This window comes from Falco peregrinus, chromosome 5 (assembly GCF_023634155.1).
Source record: "Falco peregrinus isolate bFalPer1 chromosome 5, bFalPer1.pri, whole genome shotgun sequence".
Taxonomy (NCBI): Eukaryota; Metazoa; Chordata; class Aves; order Falconiformes; family Falconidae; genus Falco; species Falco peregrinus.
This window is the reverse complement of record NC_073725.1, coordinates 25803552-25831471: the sequence shown is the minus strand read 5'-3', so window position 1 is coordinate 25831471 and position 27920 is coordinate 25803552. Positions and strand designations below refer to the sequence as shown.

The 27920-nt window shown below is 40.6% G+C and overlaps 1 protein-coding gene across 3 annotated transcripts in view; it reads left to right on the top strand.

Annotated features, from left to right (window-relative positions):
• The first annotated feature begins 496 nt into the window (after positions 1-496).
• NFX1 (nuclear transcription factor, X-box binding 1) overlaps positions 497-27920 on the top strand; it is a 75318-nt gene continuing 47894 nt past the window's right edge. For all 3 annotated transcript variants that reach the window (XR_008747300.1, XM_055804535.1, XM_055804536.1), the window contains exons 1-5: positions 497-620; positions 8522-9565; positions 12106-12267; positions 18106-18183; positions 20342-20447. Coding sequence is in view for 2 of the 3 variants with exons in the window: in XM_055804535.1 (XP_055660510.1) it covers positions 596-620; positions 8522-9565; positions 12106-12267; positions 18106-18183; positions 20342-20447 (1415 nt within the window). In the remaining variant the exon portion in view is untranslated. The remainder of the gene's footprint in view (positions 621-8521; positions 9566-12105; positions 12268-18105; positions 18184-20341; positions 20448-27920) is intronic.

Here is a 27920-nt window from a genome sequence, read left to right as displayed (position 1 = left end):
GATTTGTCTGCAGCACCAGCTGTAGTGCAGGGGTCATGTGGGCATTCCCAAAGAACCTTAAGTTCCAGCACTCATTTGGGGTGACAAACGTGTGGCTCTGCCACCTCCCTAGAGCAGTGGATGCAGGATGCAGTGGACAGCCTGGCGACACATCCCTGCATGCTACCCTGTGCCCAGAGAAAAGCACCCTTTACGCACACCATGCCAGCGTGGTGCACTGCCCTGTACCCACGCTCCCGCCCTCGGCCCGGTTTGCTGGGCTTAGCGGTGCAGGCGGTGCAGTAAACCCCGTTTCGGGGCAGGGCCGCGGCAGGCAGGCGGCCCGCTGACGGTCCTTGTGCCGCGGGCACGCCCCCGTCTTCCCGCCTTTGCAGCACCAGGCCCGGCTCCCGTTTTCCCGCGCCTTCGGGCGGTGCCCGCCCCAGCCCCGCCCCCCGGCCTCGTTCCCGCCCCTGCTCGGCCGCCCGCCCGCTGCTCCCCGCTGCGCCTGCGCGCGGTTCCCGCGCCCCTCTAAGGGGGGCGCCGTAGGTGCGCGCCGTGCGCACGCGCGCCGTCCCGGAAGCCGCCCCTCGGCGTGGGGGGGCGTTGCGGTGGCATGGCGGAGGCGCGACCCGGGGCGGGTAAGCGTGGCTGCTGTCCCCCGCTCCGCTCCGGGGGCAGCCGGGGGCCGGCGGCGCGGGGGTGAGGGGGGGAGAGGAGGAGGAGGGGCGGTGGTGGCTCGCGGCGCCGCTGCCGGGCCGGGCCGCGTCCGGGGGCTGGCGTGGCGAGGGGCGCGGGCTGCGGCAGCACCTGTTGCCGCCTCCCGCCGCAACTTCGCGGCGCCCGCGGAGCGCAGAGCGGCCTGCGTGCGGGGGGGCTCGACCTGAGGAGGGGGGGCGCGGACTTCCAGTCTGTGAGAAACGAACGGCAGAATCGGTACAGAGAGCCGGCTCGGTTCTGGAAAACTTACAGCTTCCTGCCCATGCCTGCCGCTGACACCCAGCGGAGGGGTCCCGGGCAGCAGGGGGTGCCGCGGCGCCCGGGCCGCGCCGGGGGCTGCCTGCAGCGGGGGAGGGCGGCCGAGGGCCCCCGCCGGGAGCGCCGCAGGGTGGGGAAGGGCTTGTGTTCGTCCGTCGGCTTTTGCTGGCCCTTGGGCTGCGGGTTCAGGTTAACTTGGGCTTCACTGGGTGTGGCTGTGGCGGAGCAGCGGGGACAGCCTCTCACGGCCCGAATTCCAGCCTCACGTTTAATGATTTACCGTGTGTTAAGGGCACGTCATGATAGAAGGACCCTTATGTAATCGTCTCGAGCAGGTAATAGAAATCACTGTTGCCCAGAGTCACTCGTGATTATTTAGCGTTTTCATCGTGTCTGTTGATTTTCTTGCAGTCTGGGTAGACTTCTCAGGTAATCTGTTGCTTTGGGGTCACTTGGTGAGCTGACTCGTCTTGTTGTTCATAGAGTCATCAGGTTTCTGCCAGAAGGAATCCTGGATGTTTGTGGCTGGTGTGAAGAAAAAAGTATGAATCTCTGCTTTTGCAGCACCCTGTTGTTAATTCAGATTAAGATTGTCGTTAGCCTGTGTCATAAATAGCATTCCCTATCTCTTCTATGTTCTTGGTAGTCTGGCTATCGTGATGGAAAAGTTATTGGAGTTCATTTTTTGATGGGATGAAAATGGGTCCGCAGCTGCCTTGTGGGAAGTGAAATGGCCTGGGACATGGTTCAGAGAGCAGAGGCTGACAGTTACAGTAAAGAGAAGCTGGTGCAGGCCAAAGTCTTCTTGTCTCTTTATCTTCCATGCTGTCAGGCTGCTAGTCAGCTCTGGTCCTGAAACCTTTTGTACTGTCTGTGTTTACTGCAATAAAGAAATAAATATACTGAGCTAGAAACAGTTTTACTGAAAAGCAGTAGATCAGTCTGGATGGTACACCATTTCTACATTTGCTTTATAACACTTAAGCTAATATGAATATTGTCACATGGCGTTAAGTTCTGGAGTTCATTCCTTGTTATGGTAATACATGCTATGTTAGGAAGAACTGTCTCATAGGCAACCTTTGAACTGTGCTTGTGCAGTATTAGGATGGGAACTGGCTTTTGCCTTGCACCTTTGTGGACAGAGCAAGCATATGCTTTTGAGAGCTTAAATATGGAAGAGATTTTTGCTCTCAGGGTAGATTGGGGAAATGGTTGAGGCTGAAGAATGACAGTTTGGGGTCATGGCAGATTTGCAGACCATCCAGGATATTTTGCCAATAGTGAATGATTATTGAGACCCAGGGAACGAGTGTAAGAGACAAAGGGGAAAAATATAAGAAACAAGGTCATCGTAGAATGATTATTCACATTGATATACTAGTTTCCAGTCCTATGCACATGGAAGGGACAGGTGGTATTTGTATTTAATAGGCATTAATAGATTTTATTTTTTCCATCAGTTGCTGTAATTACTGTTGGATGTGTTTTTGGTTTTTTTTGTCTTCACAATGACAGCTGGGTCGTTATACACGGTACAGTGCATCATTAAACTGAAGATATCGGGGAGCTGCTATAAAGCTGTGAGTAGCCCATTGTAAGGGTGAACAGGAAAGTGAAACCTTATGTTTATTCTCCTTATGCAAAATCCATTCTGTAGTAGGTATTCTGTTTGGATGATGAACGTACTTATGAAGTTGTATTTCTTCCCTGCTTTTATATTTCTCCTATACCATCTTGAAATGGGCTAGCTGAAAATTAACATTCTGTTCAAAATGTGGACGCACTGAATTTGGGCGGTAGCATAAAAGGACAAAACCAAAGCCCTGTGCACCAATACACACAGGGCTCTGACTAGCTGGAAAGCAGCTCTGCAGACAGTGACCTTGGGGTCCTTGGTGGACTATGAGCAGACCATGAATCGGCAATGTGCCCCCTCTTTAAGGAAGGCCAACAGTATCCTAGAGTATGTTAGGAGTGTTGTCAGTTTGTCAAGGGATATGCACATTTCCCTCTGCTCAGCACTGGTGAGGCCATGCCTGGAATGCTGTGTCCGATTCTGGGCTCCCCTGTACGGGGAGGACATTAGTATTAGTGAGTGAATTCAGCAAAGGACCGTGAAGATTATTAAGGGACTGGAGCATCCCTCATGTGAGCAGTGGCTGAGAGAGCTGGAACTCTTCAGTCTGGAGAGAAGACTCAGAGTGATCTTAGTGCTGTGTACAAGGACCTGATGGGAGGGGGTAAAGAATATGGGGCCAGATCCTTCTTAGGGGTATTAAGTGGAAGGACAAGGAGCAACAGGTACAAATTAAAACACATGAAATGAACAGAAGAACAAGCCTGCTTACTGTGAGGATGGTCATGTACTGGAACAGGTTGCTCAGGAGAGGTCATGGTGCCTCAGGTCTTGGAGATCCTCAAAACACAGCTGACCACAGTCATGGGCACCTCGATCTAGCTAACCCTGTTTGAGCAGGGTATTTGGAGTAGATCTCAAGAGGTCACTTCCAGCCTCAGCCATTCTGTGATTCTATGGTAATGATGATTTTGTGTGTTAATCTTTCTCTAACAGTTTTTGGCAAGAGTTGTGGGAAGGAAGCATAGCTTTTATTAGATGAGCTATTACAGTTGGAATAAACAATATTTGGGCAGGCACATTGGTTTGCATGTAAGTGGATTGCACTGCTTGAGCCTGAAACAGTGTAGCTTCTGTTTAGGAAGCAATCCAACCTTTTGTAAATCTGTGTTATCTCTGGAAATGGTGGGCCACTGCAGGGGAATATATAAAATGGTCAGAGAAGACAGAAAAGATCAAGCTTGGTGTTCTTGAGGAAGAGGTTTAAAGCTTTCAATGCTATGGGGAGAGCCTCAGGTTTTCATAATGCACCGTTCCTGGTTTTTTTTTGTGGTATGGTGTAATACAGGTACCTGTCTTAAGACCTGCAGGAAGTGTCTTCCCTGTAACTTGTGCTTTGCATTCAGCTGGCTGGACCATCTCTTGTCTGGCTATGGGCAGTGCTGACACAATTACATTGTTGTGTATGCACTCTGTACTGTCATCTGTCTTTAGGTGAAAGAACAGGTTATGTGAATTGCTTTAAAGCTGAAGACATTTGTCCTGCAATTACCTTTGTCTTTTATTGGGAGCCAGTATATAAACTGAACAAATAGAGTATGCTGAGTTGGAAGGGACTCGGAAGAGTTATTGAATCCAACTCCTGACTCCACACAGGGCAACCTAAAAATTACACCACATACCGAAGAGCATTATCCAAATGCTTCTTGAACATTGAAAGTCTTGGGGCCATGGCCACTTCCCTGAGAAGCTTTTTGCAGTGCTTGACCACCCTTTCATTGAAGAACTTTTTCCTAATACTACCCAATCTGAACTTCCCTTGACACAGCTTTAAGCCATTCCCTCGGGTCCTGTCACTGGCCACCAGGGAGAAGATGCCAGCCCTTCTCTCTGCTCCCCCTTGTGAGGAAGCTGTAGACAGCAAGGAGGTCACTCCTCAGTCTTCTTGAAGCTGAACAAAGCCAGTATTCTCAGCTGCTCCTCATAAGTCATGTCCACCGTCTTTGTTGCCCTCCTTAGGACACATTCTAATAGTTTTATGTCCTTCTGGTATTGTGGAGCCCAGAATTGCACACACTGCTCAAGGTGACACTATTTTTGGTTGAATTTGAGTATCTCAATAAGAAGTGGTCAATTAAAAAAAGTGCTTGTCCAGTCAGAAGGACTAATCAATGTTGTTTATTTAGTTCTAGTTTTGTATTGATCTGAAGTTTCAGAAGGAAAATTGGAGTTCCTTCTATCTGGGAGATAGAGTTGAATTCATTTAAGGATAAAGAAGTACAACCTCTGACATTTATTGTGGACTCCTGTGCTCATATATTTTTCTGGGTGGATTCCTTAAATACTTTTTTTTTAACTTTTATTCTTAATTATCAACTTCATGCAGTATCTGCCTAATTGAAGTACATTTTTTAATGGCTCTTCAAAATCTAATTGGATGTAGCTTGCTGAAACTATGCTAAGAAATGTCACTTACTCATGATGTCTTTAAGTGGCACCTTCAAATGTCATTATTGTCTTTATCAAAAAAGCATTGAAGTTATTAAATTTGGGGTAGTGGTCCCCAAAGTAAACTCTGTTTTTGAAGTAGAGCTTGTGCTTTTTAAAATGAGGCATGTATGTACTAGTTTTCTTCATGTTCTTAAAAGTGTCCTTATCAAATAATTTTTCTGAAGGATAGTTCATGCAGACTACCCAACTTTTCTGGGGCATTTTGGCTCTGTCTGCAGTGAATGCTGAAGTGGTGTACTGTTATGGCAAGGCAGGCATGAAACCATGTGAGTTTCATATGCTTGGGTTTAATTCACATTCAGCATCTTAGGGATATTAAAATCTGCAATGCAACCTTTGGTTGCTTCTAAAGGTGTTGTGATTTTCTTTATTTTATAGAAGTACAGACTAGAATCTAGCTTTGGCCATTCACTTTTTCTTGGGATTTTTGTGTATGTACAGGTAAAAACATGTCTGAGGAAACATGAACCAGTGTTAGCTGCTGATTATTAGACTTGTGTATGTATTTTGCTGTTTCTTGTCTTGCCAGGCAGAAATCAGTTTTAGTAGAATTTACCACTTTGGAATTTTTTTTTGTAATGTAAAAGCTGACAGTAAGAATAGGAATCCTATTCATGGGTGATATATAAAGTCCTAATGAATTATTCATATTTTGGAGGTGCTTTTAAATATCTGAGTCCTGGTTTCCCATCTGTTTCTTCAAACTTAATAGATTATTTGGAAAGTGATTTAAAAGATACCACTTGCACGGCTAAATGTCAAGTCCTGGTTATGCTTCTTGGAGGCCATACTCAAAAGCGTATTTTAGAAAGCCAGCATTTTAAAGCCATGTCCAGCATGTTTTTCTGTGTCAGTATAAGATAGTATATTGTACTGATCTACAAAGCATACTTAATCAAGCTTATTTACAGCATTCATTTGAAAGCCCTCTGCAGCAATTTGTAATTCATGCATGCATTTTATGTACCACATCTCATAACCAAAGAAACAATGGTCTTTAATAACAGAATACACTTTTTTTAGAGGCAAGCTATGTGTTTTTTGAAAAACATGTCTTTATAATATTAAGAAGCCATTTGGTTTACCTTGTTATATCTATCCATCAAACTTTAAATTTTAGAGTGCACAAAATAAATCTTAAACCAACTAATAAAATGGGTTGCTTCAAATAAGGTTTGTATGTAATTACAGGATCGCATCCTGTCTTCAAATCAAAGTATGTGAAACCATTTTAGGTAATCTATACTGAGCGACTGCTGTTTACATTATAATGTAAAAGGACTACAATCTATGTTTGTAGTCCTCTTTTTTTTTTTTTTTTTTTTTTTTTTCTTTAGTGCTAGAAAACAAACTGGCAAAAGACTGGAAAAACTGAAAGTAAGTGTAGTTGTAGAAAGTAAAAATTACAACTTTATATTTTGAGTTCTTTACCCAAGATGCATGTGCTGAATTAAGAAAAACAGAACATTTCCAGGGAAGCTGCTTGCAGTCCAGATTCTTTCAGATGTATAAGCCTAATACTTTATACCTTTATATACTTTATATACCTATATATACTTTATATAGGGTCTGCAGTCCTAATGATAGAACAGAACAGTTCAGCTAGAAGGCACTTAGAGTGTTCAAGTCAGCTGCCTGACCCCTTTAGGAGTGACCAAAAGTTAAAGCATGTTATTAAGGGCATTGTCCAAATGCTTCTTAGAGGCTGATAGGCGTGGGGCATTGGCCACCCCTCATGGAAGCCTGTTCCAGTGTCTGACTACCCTCTTTGGTAAAGAAATGTTTTTCATCAAGTCTGAACCTCCCCTGAGGGACACTTTGTGCCGTTCCCACCTGTCCTGACACTGGCTACTAGGGAGAAGAGCTCAGCACCTCCTTGCCGCTGCCCCTCCCCTTGAGTTAAGGTTGAGTTTTAAGTCAATCCCCAGCTGTTTTGAAAGACCTCTGTCTGATGTTCTGTTTCAGTTGTCTGAAACTCAGGTTAGTATTACAGTTTTTAAAAAATCCCCAAGCACTTTGTATTTGCCATTTATATCTAGTATAATAATAATAATATGTGATGTTATATAGCATAGCATATGATAATACAATATTCTATGTTATATTAAGAACATATACTGTATTACAATATCTCAACATATTAAATGTAAGTAATGTAGTATAATAATGTGTAATTATATATATGTATTGTCTTTGCAAAGAAAGTGATTTCAACTGTCTCTTTAAAAACAAATATAAATTGGGTTATGTGGTTAAGAACAATCTTAAATTTGATTTTAAATTCTGAACTTTTTGTAAGCTTAAAGCTTCACTTCCATAAAGTTGTATGTTGTGGGGTTGGGTTTTTTTGGCTACCAAATCCCTCATAGTAGTAATAACCATTCCTGGAGGTTTAAAAAAACTTCTTCATTTGAAAGTAAATGAAATTCACTGAAAAATGTTAAAATGATTTGAAGTGTTCTGGTTTGTCCTTTCCTTCAAAATGTAAATTTCCACAATCTTTATTGAAAAGTTAAAATCATAGGTAGCTGAGAGACTCGGATAGCATTTGGCTTTTGGAGAGTCTCTTATGTTCATAGCCCAAGTGCTTGATTCTTTTTTTGAATTGTCCTGAACCAGGAATAAACTGCACCTGCCCTACCACCAGAGGTAACCTACCTAACCTGTGAAATGAGTACTACCTCCATGAAATTTTAGAAGCCTCTCTTCTTTTTCACACTGCTGTGAAAAAAACAATCTGCTACAACCCATTAGACTGTCCCTGACATTCACCTGATAATTCCTGTTGCGGGCAGGCCCCTCTGCCACAATGTGATATGAAATTGAGCCACATAGGGTTTCTAAGGTGCACCTCTTTCTTTTATCTAGAGACATAAAAACAACAGAGGATCTCTTGCGTAGAAATACAGTTCATATTGATGGCCTCGTAACAGAAAAGTACTTTTGCAAAGCTGCTCTGGGTAGTCCCTCTACCATTTGATATGTCTGTATGTGGAACAGTGTGATCAGAGTTCATGCAAGCATTTACTATTGCTACTCTTTGGCTGATGGATTTTAATTTATATTCAAAGTTCTGTGTAATATTAAAATCTTAGGGTGTAGACATTTTATTTAAAGGACTCCTTCAGGTTCATGTGTGTATGTGAACATGCTAGGAAAAACTTGAGCACGTTAAACACTGATTATCACAATTGCATGTGTTATGCCTGTACAGTGCTGCTTCAAATGTTTTTCTTTATGTTTTTATATTCTTAACTCTGGGTCATCACAGTCTTTCTGTAAAGATGGCAAGAGAAGGTAACCTCTGCAAATCATTGTATGATTCAACTAGTTTTTCAAGACTTGTTGCAGTTTTTCTGTCAAGTGTGGGGTTGATTGAGCTCCTGGGTCTTTGCATGTACGGTAATTCTGCTGAAAAGAAATGTTTACTGTTTAATAGTCTTAGACATGTGTTTTTACTTCTTTAATTTTTAGGTGCATTGAATTTCAGTCCTGATACTGCTGATTCCACTTCAGGAGAAAGACAACCTACAGATCTAAACTGGGTGAATAAAGATAGGAAAGATCCTAACAGTAATCAGAATAGAAATAATTTATCATTTCCTAGTCTGTCCTCTGAAAGAGGTATAGATTTTGATAGCTCTTCCACAAAGCATCATGGCTTTTGTAATCCAGAAAGTCAATATGGGAATTCTGAAGAGTTCCACCAATATTTTGGTGCCAGTAAAAGTTTGAAGAATCGCAACTTGCAAAGCCACAGGTGGCACAGATCAAGAAACGATAGCACATGTACTCGAAGTAAGATAAGGCAAAGTACTGCTGATGCTGGTCCGGGTGTTTCAGATGCTGCAGTAGTACCTGGGAGAAGACCACCTCTTAGAGGATACAGTGACTTGCTTTCCTCAGAGAGTGACAGGGAGGTACCTAATGCAGATAGCAGAGGAGCTAAGCCAAAGAAAACACATCTGATGCATGCATCTGGAAGAGGATTCAGGGAGAAGGGAAAGCAAGTACATGACCGGGAAAAGAGAGTGAGCTCTAAACAGAAAGCAGAGCTGTTTGAAAATGTTCCATCTTTGGATTTGACTCAGTCTGACTCTTCAGAATCATCTGTTGGAAAGGCATTCTGCGATGCACCTGTTGGTAGTGGGGATGAGCAGAAAGGCTACAATTACGTAAACAAAAGATATCCACGGAAGCCTGTATGGAATAAACCCCCAGCAGAAAAGGAGTGTCAGAAAAGACGTGATTCTCACCGTAGTAAAAATACAAAAGTAGGTAAGAAGTCTTCTCTTGCGTATACTCCAAAAGATAAAAATGAGAAGAAGAAAGAACTCTCTGTTCACAAAAATGATGAAAACTTGACCAGTGAAATCAGGCATGAATTGTCCAGTTCTGTCAGATGTAATGGAAGAAAATTCCTGCTAAAGGGGGATCAGGCACCTGCACTTCATTTCAGCTGGACCCAGTACTGGAAAAAGCAAAGTGATGTACCAAAAAACAAAGAAACTCATACAGGTAAGCTTTCTAGACTGTCCTGTACTCCTGTATTAAAGATATGATCTTGAATAATTTAAACTGCCTTCCCATTTGAGTAGCTGAAGAAGCTTATGATTTCATGTTGGATCAGTATCCGTTTCAGAGGGCAGGTTAAACGTAAATGTGTGGTTTCTGAGTGGAGATGTGTTCTGTAAGTTTACTAGAGAAGAACTGATTTTGTTTAAAGTTTTCATTTATTTTACTACCAAACTGCAAAAGATGGCCTGGTCAGGCACCCTGTTAAAACATGTATGTTGTGGGAGCGAAGAGTAAAATAGTGAGCATTCTGGACAATGGGACTTGAGAAGGACAGTCAGTCCTAAAACTGATTTTTGCAGAGTAAGTTTTCTCGTGTTTTATGTAGAAGTAGGAAAATGCCAAATAGAGGAACTGTATTCTGGTTTTTTTCGTGTGGTGGTTTTTTTTTTTTTTTTTTTCCCAGTGGTAGTATCAAAAGGTAATTAGACATAGATAAAATCCCTGGGTACAATTTTTGGAAGTTGAGAATAGAAACATGTGACACTGACAGTGTAAAGCAGACCCACAGGTTTTGACTGTCTGAGTGAATTTTGTGCCAACTCGTACCATTAGGGACTTAAAACATTAAATGGAAATCAGCTGAATCTCTTCAGTGCCACAGTGCTGGTTTCTGTTTCTAGCCATCTAGATAGCTTTTACTTACTGTTTTAGTTAAGCTTAAGTGTGCACTGAGAAAATAGTCTCATGTTATTCATAGCACCCAGTAGAAGTATTTGTGTTTTCTTGCAATAAGGAGAGGTATTTTCCCTTTTTTTTTTTTTTTTTTTTGGCCTTTTACAGTTGAACAAGCGCTAGGAATTATATTTAGTTGTTTTTTTGCAAAGCGTCTAAACCTCATCTGCTCTTGCCCAGAATAACAGAGATGGATAGACTAGCTCCTCTTACCTTCTCTGTGGTATTGAATTGTTTGAAGGTTTTGCTTCTCGGAGTCTCTTCTCTTTCAGAACTAAGAAAGTAGTAGCATAATCAGGAAGTGTAAGAGAGCTCCAGTCAGAAACTTCGTTCCCTTAGGAGAAACTCAAGGATCAAGATCTTCCTTGACACTAATTTAAATACCTTAGCTTTCTCACTTCTAGGTTCTACTTGAATTACAAAATTAAAGATAACTCAGTCTTTCTTCCAGTATTACTATTAAATAAAAATCATCATATGAAAGAAGCAGGAAGAGAAGTAGTAATCTTTTATAAGATACTTAAGGAACATCCCCCTCCAAAATGGCAGTCTTTCTTTGTATGCCTTAGTTAGGAGCTATTTTGGAAGCAGTATCTGCCACTGTTTTCAGGGGACTGAGGCTGCGCTTTTTAAGTGTTTTATGGGACTGCTATCCTTTCTGGGTATGGTATAATTTTAGTTTTCTGGTGAAAAGAAGTATGTTTTAGGTGGGGATGCTTTCTTTGCAGCAGGTGATATTCATAGGGCACTGAAAGCAGAAATGACTCTTAAGTCTACTATCTTGTGGTGCTTGATGTAGGAGGGCTGGAAAAGAAGCTTGAAAGTGCTTATATCCTATTAAGGAGGGCAAAGAGTGTTAACACTTCCAAGTTTCCAGGCATCCATGGGCTTGCTTTCAGTCATGTGTGGTACAAGCACATTTTGAATTGATAAGTCATTTTTCTTCTGTTTTTTGTCCTTTGTCATGAGTTCTAACTTCGCTTGCATTGGCACCATCTAAAAATGGTACGTTTTTACAATATAAGCTTGTAATCAAGATATTTTAAAATTCTGTGGACTTAGATCAAATAGCATTTCTAAGGTGTATTTGGTAGCCTTACCTTGATGGGAGAGTTAATCTGGCAGAACTGAAGTTATGTGGTGCCTCTGTTGTGCTTACACATCTAACTGTTTTTGGGCTGTTTTGTCTTTCATATGGATTTCTTGCTTTATTTTCCAAGTACTTTTTCACCTTCTCTCACATGGCTTAAAAGGCCCTGTGCTTTGACTGTTGGTTCCGAGTTACTCCACTCCTAAAGCAGTCAGTTTGAGGGGTTTATTTCTGTAATCCAGGTACTTCACTGCTAATATTTTCGTGTGGTCTTCCAGGAATACTCGAGGATGGGGAATTAAATTTAATTTTGGCTGAAACTTCTGTAGTTAAGAGCTTTAAGCTTTTTGGTTTAAACTTTATGTGAAGGTAGATTTCCCAGTAAAATCTCAGACTTCTGCCAAATTTAAAACTGTTAATTTTAATTAATATTTAATTTAAAATTTAATTAATTTTAATTCATAAGATCAGAATGATTGCTATTCAACAGGAATTATTGTTGCCATTTTTATGGGAATCTTATACTCTTCCTGCTCTGAGACTAGAGAAGTAGCAAGTATCAAATGAGAATCTTCAAGGAGTAAGCTAGTACCTTGCTTGTAGCCACACAGGAAAAATAAGTTCTGTTATAATTTAAATGAAATCCTGGAATTCCATTTGAATTTTGTTTCTCAGCTAGCAGATGTTCGATGTACAAAGTAACATATTCTGTTTGCAGGGTCATTGATTGAACAGCTGACCACAGAGAAGTACGAGTGCATGGTATGCTGTGAGGTGGTCCGAATAGTAGCCCCAGTGTGGAACTGTCAGAATTGTTACCATGTATTCCACCTGAATTGTATTAAGAAGTGGGCACGATCACCAGCTTCACAAGCTGAAGGTTGGTATTCTCTTTTGCAGATGTTTTCTCTCTCAAATATAAATAATACCATGATTCATGTGTTTCGTATGTTGGAAAATGACTTATAAATATTGTTTAAGGTAATTAGTAAGCTGTAAACCAAGCAAGTTTTAAGTAAAAAAAAAAATTTTTTCAGCATTCTTTGGATGCTTTTTATAATACTCCTAACTGTTTTGATTCCTTCTAGTATTCTAGCTAAAACTAGTTTTCAGGTTTGGATACATAAGTATAAGATTACTCAATGAAATCAGTACATCAAGATGCAAAGCTCTGTGGCTATGTTCTGATACACCAAGAAATGTCTCATCCTCTCATATGTGCTTGACTGAGCAGTCAAACAGAAACAGCACTCCAGCCATTATTTGTCTGCTTTTACTCAACCACTTCTCAGTTCTGTTCTTTGATAAACTACTCCTGAAATCCATCACTGGTGCCATGCAGTGAAACGAAATTCAGAGAAGACAGAGTTTCTGCATTTATCATTAGCTTAAACTGTTTCAGATTCTTTGTATTATATCACTTTTTGCAGCTTATACCACTACATGGTGCCCTCTGAACACTTTGGTGTAAGTTAAGGCTGAATTGCAGTCTCTGCTGTTTGCAGTTGTATGATACAGACACACTCTGAAGACCATAGTATTAATCTTTTCTGTACCCTGCTTGTTTAGCATTTACCATTCTTCCTGTGTCTTTCTGACTTTCTCTGGGCAGACTGAGGAAATACTGTCAGCTGCTTCCAGGTGTTTGAGAGTTCTTGCAGAAGGGATTGGTTACAAAGTTCTTGGATTTCTGAAGTTGCATAGATGGACTTCTCAGTAGGGCTGCTCATGCTTCATACTGGCAATAGAAAGGAAGTTAGAAATACCAGTACAAGATTTGAAACATAAAGGCATCAGAATGTTTGATTTTTGGGTAACTGAGAGTGACTACTGAGAACCTTTATTGCCTAGCTGTTTTTTGGTCATCTTCTTTGGAGTTCATTTTTCTCCCTGAAACAGCTTATTGCTTGATCAAAAGAGCATCTGCTTGTGTAAGGAAGGTTTTGCCTATCTGCCAAGACAGTGACCTTAGGTACTTGAATCCTGACAGCACTTCGAATAGCCATATCTTTTGGCCATTTGCTTTTCATATAAGAATTTGTGGACTAAATATGTGACCATTTAGGAGGGGAGTTGAGCTAACCCTTAATTGAGATAAGGTGGTGGCCTCAGTAGAACTGATTGCATAGCTCCAGTAAGGATGCTGATGCATATTTCTTGACTTGCAAGGCCCTGCTACCCTATCTTGATTAGAACTTCTACAGAGTGTATTTGTTTTCTGGTGGCTTGTGTCAGTGTAGTTTCTACTTTTCAAGCTTTGTATGTTGAGGAATTCACTAGAACCCTGGCAGTAATTATTGTCTACCAGAAAAGAAATAGGACACTGTAATCTACCGAAGTTGTTAATTCACTGTTTTTCTGGAAGAGGAAAAAAAATATTTTTCTGGACGTGATTTACTTTAAATCTACTTCATTTTGAAAATGTAATGAATTCCAGGAAATTTTACCTAATCTCAGCACTCAAACTTTTCACTGCTACGTTTCATTTCCTGCCTAGTGAGAATATTTTGTTCGTAAGATCAGTTTTGAGTGTTCAGTCTTTTGTGTTTTGAAGCAGCTGAATGTTTCGTGAAAATGTCCCTTCATTTCAGGTCTTACAGAAGCTCTGTTTCTATGACATGTAGTAGGAGGCTGAAAGTTGGATGAAGTTGATAACATCCTTGGTGGGGTATCTTCTCATATAGTTCTGTTTTCCAGATCAATAGTATGGGTATCTGTTATGTGGGAAAAGCAGGTGCAGATCACTTGGGGACAAGGCACAACATTCAGCAAGTGAAAGCTTTGGCTTCAGTGAAGGTGTAGCACTGCCACAATGGGAGCTCTGGGACACCAGGGCTAATCAAATGCAGACTCAACACAACAGAACCCTGCTTGGGAATGAAGCTCAAAGGAATGCACTGCAGTGCAGATTAACATGTTGTACATATGCAGTGTCCTGTGTTGCTCGTTAGTGAACTCACTGATGTAATGCAGGTGCTGTTTTCTGAATTCCAAGGTCTGCAGCTGGTTGTCAGGTTGGCACCTGTGCAAAGGTGGGTGCAGATGAGGAGGGGAAGTGAACTATGCTGGGGTGGGAAGAAGGGAAGAACTATCCTAGGTTACTGTAACAGTTTTCTCGCACCCGACAGTATCTCTTTCCTTGGAGACTTTCAGGTATGTTATACTTAAGGTGTCTTCCCTCAGAGATGATTTTGCCTTGTCTTGATGGTCATCTGAAAAATGACTTTTAGTTTGGCCAAATCAAGTGAAAGAATCTCCTGATTATCATGGGGAGTCATAGGGCATTGCTTTATTCTTGGTCTGCTTACTTGTGGTTGACATCCATCGTTCAGGATTTCTACAATGTAGACTGTCAGCAGCACTCAGAACTAGAGAATAGATTTTCATTGTCTATTAGAGATGTCCTAGTCAGGAGGAGGATGAGGAGCCTCTGATAGGCATCACTGCCAATATGTGAAAAGATTCTTGCCTGTAAGGAAGAACATAACTTTCTCCTTAGCAAGCTTTTTTTCTAACATTTTGAATAATTGGTGGAACGTGACCCATGGATATTCTCAGCTAAGGTCAATCTGACAAAAATGCCTGCATTGCACATACTTTGTTATGTCTATAAAGGGAAAATTGTTGTCTCTTGCCCCCTTCTTCCTCCTGCTTCTTTTAAAAACTGATATGTCAGTGGTGTTTGACCTATGCCTTTATGCTGATGGAACAAAACATTAAGCCATTTACTCCCTTCTTTGCAGGGAAGGTGGTTTTACTGGCATTACTCATTTTGGTTGGAAGGGCCAGAGACATTTGAGTTATTACAACTGTTTCTGTATTCTGCCCCCTCTGCTGCCCCAGCCCTCCACTTCCAGATGAGCTTGTGGTCTGTACCAGTCCGGTATTGGCCTAAAAGATGGCTTCTGATTTCAGTGGTCTGAATATAAATCTACTTGACTATTTTTTTCTTTTTTCCCTTCTTTTTACCTTCAGCCATGCTGTTCAAGGGCTGAAGCAGTTCTGTGTACTTTGGATATTACACAAACATTACCACTTTTTTTGTTACTGGGACAAAAGCTTTTGATTCTGTCCAGCTGAGAAGTCAAAGCAGTAATTTACTGATACTGATTATCTCATTGGAGAGCTACATAACACCTTTTAGAAAGTAACATGAAACTGACAGTATTGACTAGTATATTCTGCTATACCTGAGGTGATTGAAATCTTCTGTTTGGAGGGTTTTTTTTTTATGCACCTAGCATTGTATATATGTTGAAAAGTCCTGCTGTACTGCTGCTTTTGGAAATGTAGCTTTTTAGCATTCTCTCTTTATTCCAGCAGATGTGTTTGGATCCTTTCTTATGTAATCACCTATGACTCATCATGTAAAGAGGAAAGTTGCTTGTTTGAAACTGCACATAAAGATCCATAATCTGTATCTATAATTCCCCCCTTTTCCTACTCAAGGTTCTCTGGAACCCGTTAATCCTTTGCAAGTCTGGAAACTGAGCAGATTCTTCACTGTGCCTTTATGACAACAGGTATACAGTAGGAAGTGGCAGGATTCTGGGCTGCTACAACAGACGCAGATTTTTTGTGGCTGAAAGTGCTAGAAATAGGGATGCTTGCAATATGTGTGGGAAAGATAATTACAAGCAAGGAATCTTTATATCCCAGAAGGAGGGAGAGGATAGCAAATACTAAATTTATAAATGGCAGTGAGGTGTGTTTGATTTTGCTTAGACGACTGTTCTGGAGTCTTTGGATTTCTGCCTGCTTCACTGCTACTCAGTGAGAAGATACCTGAGAGTGGAATGTTGATTCTGTAGGGTCATCCTTCTCTCTTTCTTCAGTAATCAGGATTCGTAAGGAATGGTTACAGGACCACTCCTTACAAACGTGGATGTCAGGAGTCATCCTACAGTCATTCTATCCTTCAGTAATTGTGTCTGAATCCAGGAAGAAAAATTTTATATCTTGCATTCTTAGAGGAAAACAACTGCATGCCCATTGTGGGTGGAGCCACATCCGTGTAGTTATGTCTTAAAGGAACCAAGGATAATCAATAATTAAGAAGCACAAAATACATCTTGAAAGGCTGTTCTACTTGGACCCTTACTATTCTCTAGAGAAGCTGTTTGTAGAGGACTAGACATCCTGCTCTGGGAGAGATGGCGATAGAAGAGGCCTTCTGAAGCTTACCTTCACAGCTTTTGACAAAGGTAACATGGAATAACAGTGAAAGAAATGTTGATAATGTAATAGTTAAGTATACTTTACAAAGTAATCCTGGAGGGAATCCCTTAGGGTTTAGTATGCTAGCTTTGGGATGAGCCACATAAGGTGCTGACAGCTTTGTCAGCAAATACTGCTGCCAGTTTTTACGTGTAGCTTTTAACACTTCTTTCTAAGATGTTTCTGTTTGTAGCAGTCAAAAAAAAAATATATTGGTCAGGAAATGCAGATTGGTCTTGAATGTGAGAGTGTACTCTTTGAGTCACTGTCCTGCAGCTACTCAGCCCCTAATTGTACGGTGCTCTGCAGCAGTCTTGGTGGCACAGTGATACGAGCCAGGATGACAAGGGGCATGAATAAGCAACAAGTATTGAAAAGAATAGACATGCTTTAGATAGGCATTTCAAGTCTGTCAGGGCAGTCTGTAATCTGGATAATTCCCAGTTTGTGAAAAGTCACCATTGTGCAATAAGATGGTTAATGTAAGAGGTCTCCGTTTCAGTTGATAGTGAGCCTAGGTGTGCCTGTCGTCTTGTCACACATAGGGTTTTCTGCTTGCAAGCCCTCCTGCATTCATAACATGAAAATACCGTAAAACTTGGTCAGATTCCTTAATCACCAAGAACACAGCTTTATGAATTTACCAGCACAGAATTGATTGGGTAAGAGTGACAGTAAGAGCTAATCAGTTTATATATTTTTATTTTTATTTATATATATATACATATAAAAAAATCTCAGTTTCTTCTCCCTGTCCTCTTTTGTGTTCAGTGGTGCTCTCACACTGGTATTCTTCATAGCCAGATTACATACTGAATTTGGGAAACATCTTCATGGATGTTGCTTTCCTTAACGCTGAAGTTCTTCCTTTACTGCTAAACAACACCCTCCTGAAATGCAGAAGCAAAAACCCTACTATTTAATAAAATACCAACTTGAAGAATAATGTCCTAGTCAATAGCTAGGTATTGTCACCTTTAAATTAATTACAGTAGACTATTCTGGTTTATATATTACTAATTTATTCTGAACATGAAGCAATATTAAATTGGTCTTCTACAAGACATGTTAACTCAAACATGAGAGGACAGTGAAAAGAAAAATACAGGTTATGCTTAAGACTGTAGGTAATTATATTTTTCTCACCAGTTGCCCATGCTTTAGCACTTTTTTTCCTCATAGAAAAGTGTTTTCTCATCCTAGTAGAATGTCTTACAACAGAGTACACGATAATAGAAGAAAAAGTGGAATTTTAAAATTTGTTCTTGTTTCTATATAAAGTTGGAGCCTAGTTGCATGAAGTACCACTGCTGTGTTTATCTTGATACTGTGTAAAATGCATTTTTATTAACATGCTTTCTCGCCACTTCTGAGTAAATGGAAAAACTAGTTTGGTTGCAGCTGTGGTAAAAAAAGGTGAGAGCATTTATTCTAGGTTTGCAAATTAGCTCCTTTATTTACTTTTAAGTCATTTTTATCTTTAATTTTTTTTTGTCTACAGATGGTAATAGTGGTTGGAGATGTCCAGCTTGTCAGAATGCTTCTACGCAAGTTCCTAAAACTTACACTTGTTTCTGTGGTGAGTTTCTTGCGTGCTTTTGTGAAGAAAAACGGTTTTGTCATTTTGATAGTTGTTTTTTTTTTAATTTGGAATTCAGTATGGCTGCTCATTTGCTGACATCCCTGAAATTTAACCATGTTTAAAACTATTGACACTGGAAGGTGGCTGCACAGAGAATCACACATTAAATTGTAAGTGGTATTTTCATATCACTATGTAAAAAGAGTGATTTTTATAGAATAATGATAATTTGGCCTGCCATCTTATAAGCTTTTTTCTGTCGAAGGACTGAAGTAGCCTGCATGTGTTATGTCTGTCTTTGTGGCAAGATACACCAAAATAATACACAATTCAAGCATACAACCATCTAAACCGTTAAAGTGATGTAGCAGTTTCATCATTTATGTTGATCAGGGACATATACAGGTTAAATAGGAAATAATATTCAGACTTTTCAGACCTTTTCGGATACACATTTAATAAAAGTGGTAAATGAAGTGAGTATAACATTCACTAAGCTGTAAATATATGACAAAAAGGGAGAAATTATGTTACTTAATTGGATACATGCAAATAAATTTTGTTTGGGATTTACGCTTGCAAAATTTCTGTTGATATCATGTAGCTTTCTCTTCCTTGAGTCTTGAGTCACGGGGAAGTTTCACCTTACTTCCTACAAAACAGTGTTTTGGACTTGAGAAAGGCACTGGGAGTCATTGAGCTTGCCCTAAAGAACGTAGACTTATGTTGTAATAATTGACATTTTTATCTAAAGTTCTCTTTATCTAAATGTGTCAGTGAGTCAGTTAAGAACAGTGTAATCCAGGTAAGACAGTTTTTGTATGACAATGTGTGGAATCTTACGAGTATAGAGATAACAATTCAGTTACATTGGGTGTTTTGATTCCAAAGGAAAATGACACTTTTAAGACAGGTTGTCCATCTGTTAAACAGGAAAGAAATTCTGCCTAGGCTTAAAGACTGTTTCATAGTTTTGGGAGACCTACAGTAGGAACCTTGAGTTGTCCTTGGGGTTAATATTAGCAGAGCACCATGTTGGAACATAGGACTTTAATCTGTACTGATAATTTTACGTTAATGACACAGTGTTTGGACACCACCAGTTGCTTATGCAAAGCTATCTTCCATTTGATGCAAAATACTAACTATTTGTTGGGTGTGGTGGTGTGGGGTTTTTTTTCCACCATTCCATGAGGAAATTCCTAGCTTGCTGTTCTTCTGAGTCTTCCTTTCCTGGGTATTCAACTAGTTAATTGAGGCTCAGGTGAAAAAATGCCATTTGTGGTGTTTATTTGTGTTATCCTAATTTGCTGCTTGTAGAATATACAAAGGTGTACTAGAAGAGTTAAAATTACATAACCATGTCACCAAAAATACATTTTCTTAGTCTTTTTAGTTGTTGCAACTCAAATTTGTTGGCTCAGTTGTTTTATTGTTAGTTTAATTAACCTCTTGCAGAGAGACAAATTAAGTTTGCATGTGTTAACTGTGGCAATTAACTTTGACCCTGATGGTCATCTCATGCACTGAGCTGTGGGATTTGCTAACAGTATGTCAGTTTAATTAAAATACGGTTTCAGCGCTTATCTGAAGTACAGAATACTTGAAGATAACATACTGGATTTGTGTATTCATCAAAATATCAACCTTTAATGTTTAGATTTATGTAGAGTCTGCTTCTTTCTAGAGAAATTACTTTTATACTTAGTCATTTCATTTGCCCGTATTCTGCATCACCTTCCCAGCTAGATCTTACTTTCTGGGAATGGTGTCTTTTTTTCTTCTGTGTTGAGGCAGCAAGGGAGTTTCACCCTTTGTCTCATTTACTATGCAGCCTGACCAACTAAAGAGGGCTTTTAATTTTCTTACATTGTATGAGTTTAATTTAATGTAAAATACCAACTACCTAAGTGCCTGCTGAGAGCATAGGAGGAAAGAATCTTCTGGAGCTTGATATTCCAGTAGCACTTACTTATAAAGAAGTTGAGTGTATATATCATCACTGAAAACAGAGAAAAAGTAAACATGTGGTGTCATCTTGTTTTTCAAAGAAGATATTGTAAATACAGCTTTTTCTTGTTGATGTAGTATTTTTCCCAAATTTAGTATTGTATTCAAGGCAATAAATATGTTTCTGTCTTTTGGTATGGTTTAGGTAAGGTGCACAATCCTGAATGGAATAGAAATGAAATCCCACATAGCTGTGGGGAACTTTGTGGAAAGAAGAGACAGTGTTTGGACTGTCCACATCTTTGTAACATGTAAGTGAATGTTTATCATATGAATATTGAAATGATCTAGGGAAAGTTTCTGAAGACTGCGTTTGGATATTTTTTGACTATAGGATATGCTCGGGGCTGTATTTTGTTTATAGCTCATCTGAAGCCTGGAAGAAATGAAGGCTTTTTTTGCATTTGTATTTCTGAAGAGAGTTCATATGAGAGAATGAACAGAAGGTTAAGAAAAATAGTTGTAGCAAGATTTCCATCCATTTTAGGAACTGAACCAGCTGCCTGGCTTGGTTTCAAGAACTTTCATTGATGCAGAAAAATAAGTCAATGGAAGTGATTTTAAACATGTATCCAGTGGTCCACCAGATGTTCTAGGTACTGCTTTTCCTGTAATAGTGTTTGTGTAAGTTAATCTAAAAGCGGTGGTACTTTGTTAAACTGAAGGACTGCTTACTTCTATCCTTTTTTTCTTTTTCTTTCCTTTGGCTTGTAAGCTGTTGAGGATAAGAGGGCAATATGTATTTAACTATTTGTTGAGACCGCTGGGTGGTTGAACCAGAATCCCTCATGGAGATCTTGGTCAGTATACATAACTTGGATTGTTTTTGTTAACATTTATTAGTATAAATCAATGAGAGGCAAAGAACAGCAATTCTGGTTTTCGTTCTGGATATTTTCCTTTAGATCTTTTTTTAGCAGTGTGGTAGTGTAATATTGATAAGGTTAATAGCATTAGGTGAGTTTTTTCAATGTATAAATATGCGTGCTAGTCAGAAAAAATAAAGTATGTTGTTCCTACTGTATCTAGCTTCATTTTTCAAGTATGGAAGTTGGTCTGTAATGCCTATTCATATTTCTGTTGTGAAAGTTTTAATAGTCAGAACCAATTGTTTCTGCTCTTGGTACAGAATCAAAAACTTCAGTCATTCCAACAAATAGAACGGTTTGGGTTGGAAGGGACCTCTAGAGATTGTCTAGCTCCCACCCCCTGCCACGGGCAGGGACACCTTCCACTACTCCAGGTTGCTCCAAGCCCCATCTAGCCTGGCCTTGAGCCCTGCCAGGGATGGGGCAGCCACAGCTGCTCTGGGCAACCCTTGCCAGTGCCTTGTCACCCTCACAGTAAAGTAAATTCTTCCTAATATCTAATTTAAATCTCCCCTCTTTCAATTTAAAGCCATTCCCCCTTGTCCTATCACTACACGGCCTTGTACAAAGTCCTTCTCCAGCTTTCTTGTCGGCCCCTTTAGGTACTGGCAGGTGCTCTAATGTCTTCCTGGAGCCTTCTCTTCTCCAGGCTGAACAACCCCAACTCTCCCAGGCCGTCTCCATAGGAGAGGTGCTCCAGCCGTTTAAGCATCTTTGTGGCCTCTGCACTCACTCCAACAGGTCCATGTCTTTATGTTGGGGGGGCCCAGAGCTGGACTCAGTGCTGCAGTTGGGGTCGCACAAGAGCAGAGCAGTGGGGGAGAATCCCTTCCTTTGACCTGCTGGCCACGCTTGCTTTGATGCAGCCCAGGATTCAGTTGGCTTTCTGGGCTGCAAGTGCTCATTGCTGGGCCATGTTGAGCTTCTCATCCCGCAGCACCCCCAAGCCCTTCTCCTCAGGGCTGCTCTCAGTCCATTCTCTGCCCAGCCTGTGTTTGTGCTTAGGATCACCCCAACCCATGTGCAGGACCTTGCACTTGGCCTTGTTAATATAGATTGTCTTCAGATTATCAAATAGATAGTAATTTCATACTTCTTCCAAGGTTTACTAAAACTCGGAATTTTGCTAGAACTTTACTCCGAACTTTTATTTAACGTGTTCTGGTTTAAACCTATTTCAACATTTTGAATGAAAGATTTCTGTACTCTTTAATACTTCTTTCCCACATTAGAAATACTAGATTTCTTTTCAGACTCATTTAAGAGCTACAGCATTTTTCTTAATTCATAAATCATTTTTGCTGTGGTTTGTAGCTGATATCCTGACTCAGCAGAACACTGATTCTGTTGGAGCCCAGCTGCTCGTCTTTATCTCAGGAGAGGCATATGTCTGTGGAGGACTTTTTGGCCCAGTCAGAGGTAGATTCCTTAACTATGAGAACTAACTGACTGCAATTTGCTACCTGAAAGACTTTCCTATAGTGCTTGGAAGAAATAGCTGCTCTGTTGGAAGAAGGGTTCGTCGGAGTCAAGAAGATGCTCAATATGAGTTATGCATCTTGCTCAACTTTATTAGTTTCTAACACTACTTGTATAGAACCGATACACATGCATATTCATAAAGCAGAAATATAATTGGTTAGTAGTCTCTAAACGTGCGCGGTTCTCACACCCCTAATCATCATGACTAAAATAAGCATTCTATCCATGTAGCTAATTGTGTCACTGTGCTTCAGCCTTGTAGTTTGTTACTCCCCATTTTCCCCTACTGCTCCCTATCTTTCTTGGCCCTGCACCTGCTTTCCCAGCAGCTGTAGCTTGTTACAGCCACGGCCTGTTGGCACAACATAATTACTTGGTCTCAGGATTCAAGAATAGCTCAAGGCTACCTTTCTTGTTAACTTCAGCACAGCAACTTCAGTACAATTCTGGTTACAGGCCTATTCTAATACCAGGCCTGGATTGTGCAGATCTTCAGAGATTCTAAGGCCACGCTTCTGCAGCCATTCTTCTACAGTGCTCTTTTTTTGGTTGGTTTTTTTTTTCCTTCTTTCCTTTCCTAGTCTACAGCAGAGGCTCAGTCTGGCATTCTCTTTTGGACATCTTCTGAACAGTGGAGGAAATACTTTGCCTCTTGCAAGCTAAAAAATTTGTAGTCCCTGGTAGTCTGATCTGTATCAAGAGCTGTGAAAATTGGGCTGTTTTAAAGTTCCAGTGTGCTACCAGTTTAAGTGTAGCAAATTCAAGAGTGTTATCATTCAACTTGTTGCACTTGAGTAAAACCATGCTGAGATCGTCAGTCCTGGAGGTATAGAAACAGCAAAGGTGCAAATTAAAATAAGGGGTGGTTTTGGCACTTTTTGACTTGTGATAGTGATCTGGTGGGGAATGCACTTTCAGCATTGGTGTTACCCAGTTTTGGCCATTGCTCAGTGTGTTCTGGATACTTCTTCCTCCCATGTGGGAATCTTGGGTATTTATGAGGATGCGCTGCCTCCATCTGCTGTATCAAAAAGCAAGTAGAAACCTTGTTCCCTCTTGCTGTATCAGGAAGTGGTGGAGTTAGAGATGTGGAGCTTTATCATCTGAATGCATCTTTGGTAGTCTATCTTACCAGCTCCTTCCCACTGGACAGCCTCAACTGATCTAGAAATCTGGATCATAATCTGTATCTGGGCAGAATTTTTCTTAAAGAGAGCATTCAAAGGTGGACTTGTTGCCATCAGGGCCAAGAGTGTTTCATGGTTTTTGCTTGTGTTGAGATGATCTTGGAACTCTTTTTTGCAAACACTTGTTTCTTTGGATTGTGGATCTGCTGTGTGCCTTTTTCCTCTGCTCTCACAGGTTCCCATAAGGTTTGAACCATAAATGCCATTTTGCTCACTGAGATCCTAAAAGCTTTTTTGGTCTGTCCGCCCCCCCCTGTTTCTGCATCAAATGTTTCATGTCTTTGTCAAGACCTCCTGCCTCACAGTGTGATGGGACAAAGAATCCTCTGAGTTATTCCCGCTCTTGTATGCGACTTTAGTTAATAGTAGGGATGTGTCCATTGTTAGGGGCAGTGGAATGAGTCTAGTGCTCGTGTCTTGAGTGTCGGTGTGGTATTCTTGATGTTGCCCCTTCTGCAGTATTTAATCCCATCTATTCTGGGAAACCCTTTGCCGTTGATGTGGGACTCTCATTTAATAAGTCTGGCTCCATGCATTGTCTTAACAGTTGAGCAGACCCCTGTGTCTGTAGTCCATGAGGCTCTGACAGAGCTATCTGGATGAATCCCTGTTCATTGGTGCGACTTGAATTTGAGTCTTTGGAAACCTGCTTTTTGAGTCAGGGGGTTCTTGCTTAGTTTCTTACTTGTCTTTGTGGCTGTTGCATCAACAGAGTATGGAAGATTTAGATGCTTATAGCTATTCTCTGCTCTTTATATCAGCATGATTTATGCAGTGTCTAGCAAAAGAACTGGAATTGCAATATTACCTGAGATTTCAGAAACCACACACTTGTATCTGCAGTGCAGCTCTCTGATGTGGCGCTACCAGAATGAAACATTATCCTCTTTTGTCCTTATAGCAGACTGTCCTGGTTTCAGCTGGGCTAGAGTTAATTTTCCTCTTAGTAGCTGGTGCAGTGCTGTGTTTTGGCTCTGGTGTGACCTATGTTGATAGCACACTGATGTTTCTAGTTGTTGCTGGGTAATTTTTACACGAAGTCAAGGGCTTTCCAGTTTCTCAGGCCCTGCTAGCGAGAGGGCTGGAGGGGCCCAGGAAGTTGGGAGGGGACACAGCCAGGGCATCTCACCCAAACTAGCCAAAGGGCTATTCCATACCATGGGACTCATGCTCGGTATATAAACTGGTGGGGGGAGGGTTGGCTGGGGTGGGCTGATCGCTGCTCGGGGACTGGCTGGGCATTGGTCAGCAGGTGGTGAGCAACTGTATTGTGCATCACTTTATTGTTGTTTTTTTTTTCCCCTCCCTCCTTCTCATTATAATTATTATTGTTGTCCCCCCCCCCCCCCCCCCCCCCTTCTAATTATTACACTGCTCTTATCTCAGCCCTTGAGTTTCATATTCCTTCCTGATTCTCCTCCCTGTCTGTCTGGGGGTCTGGGGGGGTGTGGTGGTGGAGAGTGAGAGTGCAGCTGTGTGGTACTTTTTTACTGCCCGGGGTTAAACCATGACCCAGAGAAACTTGTTCTCATTGCTTCACATTAGGCTGCTTGTATTTGCTCCTTCTGCCATATAGATGAAACGTGCAGAGTATGGGAGGTGGTGTATAGGTGGTGGTGGTCTAAAGTTTGGGCTCCCTCCTGCTGCCTGCCTTCTGTATGCACCCTGTGAGGTGCTAGGCTTTTGTGAGTGATGGTCTGCTGTGGAATGAGGGGCCCTGAGGGCAAAGTGACTGGTGATGTCATCTTCTGGTGGTGTCAGTTGTGCTGTTCCAAGTGCTGCTTAGGTGGTTATGTTATTCTTAATGTAATATGAATTAGCAAGTTTAAATGGATCAAAGTGGATTAAGATAGCTGAGCATCTGTTTTCCCTTTAAAACTGAGTAAGCATCAGACTTCTGTGGCTGAGGAGAAAGAATTGGATTAAAACTGGGGAAAAGGTTTGGATCTAAAAGTAAAGAGATTAGTTTAAAATTGAAGTGATTAGTTTTATCAAGAAAACATTGAAAATATGGGGATTTTCTCCCCTGCTGTGTTACCTGTGTGGGAAATGAGACCTTCAATTAAATTGGAAGGTGACAAATTCAGAATACATCAAATACATTCTGCCTAGGCAGGGCATCTCCTTGCAAGAAATTGATGCAAATAACTAACAAGATTCAAAAGAGAACAGATCCTGATATGGGTAATAAGAATGTCAAGAGCTGTCAGCATCACATAGATGCTTTTGGAAAGAATATTAAAGCTCATACCCTGGTTAAGAGAGATTAGGATGACAGCCAGGTTCAGGCAAGAAGTGTGTTGTGTGTGTGTGTCTAATTGGTCATGGTTTTCTACTTTGCTGTGGTAGACCATAATTTTTGAGGTATTTGTCTTTAAGCAATGTCTAAAATGGTGTAATGAGACCTATGCATCCTATGTATTTTCGGTTTGAATCAGAAATATGTTTTCTTAGATTGTGTGACCTTGGAGGTTATGGCTTTCATATGATTTAGCATCTCTTTTATACTTGTAAGGTATGTCTGAAATTGGTACTCAGATTTTTAAAATGAGCTTACAGAGGTACGGCAATTCTTAAGCTTGTTGCCTGTAACAAGCTTACGCCTGTGTATTGATCCCCTTTATAACACTGGAATGATTTTCTGTTGAAGTGGTACTTTGGCTATTCATTTATGTTTGGGGGGGTTTTACGCGCGCGCACACCCCCCGGCCCCACAGATTTCTTTAATGGTTGGCCAATTCCCAACTGTATTTAACACAATTACATCTATATTTTTTAAAAAAAGAAAAAAGTCAGATTAATTTCCTTTACATGGTATAGAGTTTGGTTGGATCTTTGTGTGTTGTGTGGCACTAGCTAGCCCATTTTGGTGAAAATGAGTGAGGGTAATTTATCCTGTTTTAATAATAAATCTTTAATATTTGCTCAGATTTAGTGAAATAGGTTTGTAGCCTTTTATATAAACAGCTTTTTTGGCTAAGCTGAGCAACAGGCAAGCCACTATTTGAAAGGGGAATGCTTTGAAAGTCCTTTGCTAGTTTGAGCTGTGGCATTCATAGCACTTCACAAAGTGAATTCTTTTCACGTTATTAGTTTAAATACACTGAAATTCATTTCGCTGTTAGCTTCTACATCAAAAAACCCATCTAGCTTAACCTTCAAGAAAATGTTCCTGATAGTAAGCTTCATGACAAACTTAAACTTCTTTTAAGACTCTGAAGTTCTCCCTGCCGGCTGGAACTATGCAAGGCCTTGAGAGCATTTGAAAAAGGTCTTAGAAAGGCAGTAAATTAAATTTTCTCTCTACCTGTTTAAACTAGTGTCTGGTCTTCCTTCATATCTCTTTGGTGCTGTAATCTTTTCCACAGCAGTTACTGGAAGTCCCTTTGGGCTGTCTTACAGTATCTAGTATTTTCACTGTCGGGGAAATGGTAGATTAATTTTTCCTATGTCTAGATGTATCTGTCATCACAGCTTCTCTTGTATGCCAGTTGTCAGAGCAGCAGCAGTAAATCGTGAAATGTCTGTGCCAATGATAGATAATGGTGCTTCAGTAAAAATAAGACTCTGCATTCACTGAACAGAAGTTAATGCTGAGATCTTCAGCCTGTCCTTTTGAGTTCAGTTTGTTACACTGTTTTTTAACTTAACTTTTTGCTTAGTCCCTTAAAACAGACTAAAACTCTAAGGTACCACCCATCTTTATCATCTAAGGAGAATTTTCTGTGCTTCCTCTGTGTGTCTGTGCTGAAGGAAATTCAGATTTCGATCTGAACTGTTGTTGTATTGATCAAGTAAATCCTGGAACTGTAGACATACTGTAGCTTCTGCATAAAGTACCAGACACTTTTGCTAAGTTAGTGGAGTGCAAGTGTGTGTATCTGGAGGGGTGCATACAGAATGCTTATTCTTAAAGTTAGAAGGTTGGTTTCAAAGTGTTAGCTTTTGCATTACTAGAATTTTTCTGTTCATATGAACAAAATGATGCAAGCTTACTTAAAACTGTCTCAGAAACACGTTTGTCAAAACTTGGACATGTCTGGAAATTAATTGCGTTATACTCTTCTAACAGAAGGAATCTTGCTCTAAGGCTGCAGTCTGCTGTTATAGGTGGCTACAACCTAAAAATACTTGTGATCAGTATAAGCTGCTGTTGGGTGGTGTAATGTCATCAGAAAAGTGTGCC